General features: G+C 45.7%; 1 protein-coding gene across 1 annotated transcript in view; it reads right to left on the minus strand.

The window, feature by feature from the left end:
* LOC101861770 (endoplasmic reticulum aminopeptidase 1) overlaps nucleotides 1-220 on the minus strand; it is a gene marked incomplete in the record, with an annotated part of 33,178 nt that extends 32,958 nt beyond the window's left edge. The window contains 1 exon segment of the mRNA XM_013088932.2: nucleotides 74-220. Within this exon segment, the coding sequence (XP_012944386.1) occupies nucleotides 74-110 (37 nt within the window).
* Between the last annotated feature and the right edge of the window lie 803 nt (nucleotides 221-1,023).

The raw sequence follows: 1,023 nt of genomic DNA on the forward strand, positions 1-1,023 counted from the left end.
AGGAGGGAGACAGAGAAAAAGAGAGGGTCGGAGGGAGTGATGAAAGATAGAGAGAAAGAAGAACGAGCCATACCGTTGTCCACGAGGCATCTTTCCTCAAGTTCATCCATGATCTCCTCTGGAAGAAACGAATAAATCCCCACTTTCCTGGTCACGCGAGTAATTCCCCAGTCTCCTGGTCACGTGAGTAATTCCCCACTCTCCTGGTCACGTATGGGTCCCACAACCCCAGTTTCCTTGTCAAGTGGGAAAAAACAGTTTCCTGGTCACGAGAGAAACCCCACTCGCCTGGTCACGTATGGAAAAAATATGTGAATAACCCCACAACCCCAGTTTCCTTTTCACGCGTGAAAAAAAACAAGAGTCTGCTGGTCAGTCCTGAATATCGATCAGTGTGTCAAGCACAACAAAACATGAACACACTGCACACTCCGGTTTTTTCCGGGACGTCAAAAGCTGTCCATCCCGCCACACACAATACACACTTCGACTTTGTCCGGGGTTTCCAACAATGTCCCGTCTCGCCACACGCGCCTCACACCTCACACCTCACACCACACGCCACACGTTACACACACAGAAGTAACCTCATCTGGTCGCTTTTAAGCACAAGGGGGCTATCCCGAAAAATGCTGTTTGGAGAAAATCGAAGAAAGTTTTTGCCCCTTGTTCAGTTTCTTTTAAAGACAAGGACAGTTTTCTCTATAACCAAACAAATATACACACCAATGAAACCAAACTTCTCCAAAAGGTAGAGCAATGCCCACTTTTGGTGTTGCCAAGATTTCTGAAAACACCCGAAATCTGGGATAGCCCGTTTATCCGTAAAAAACGACCATCTCACACCCCATGGCCACACTGCCAAGTCATCCAGAAACGTGTAGTCCATTCAGGTCAAGGTCGAATAGGTGTTACTAACAGTAGACGGTACAGCACTAGTACTAGATTTCTAGTTGTCATTTGTTGGGTTTTTTTTAAGGGGGTTGGTTTGGGAATACAAAAAAAAATCTTTTTTTTTTTTGG

This window comes from Aplysia californica, unplaced genomic scaffold, assembly GCF_000002075.1.
Source record: "Aplysia californica isolate F4 #8 unplaced genomic scaffold, AplCal3.0 scaffold00837, whole genome shotgun sequence".
In the NCBI taxonomy this organism is placed as follows: Eukaryota; Metazoa; Mollusca; class Gastropoda; order Aplysiida; family Aplysiidae; genus Aplysia; species Aplysia californica.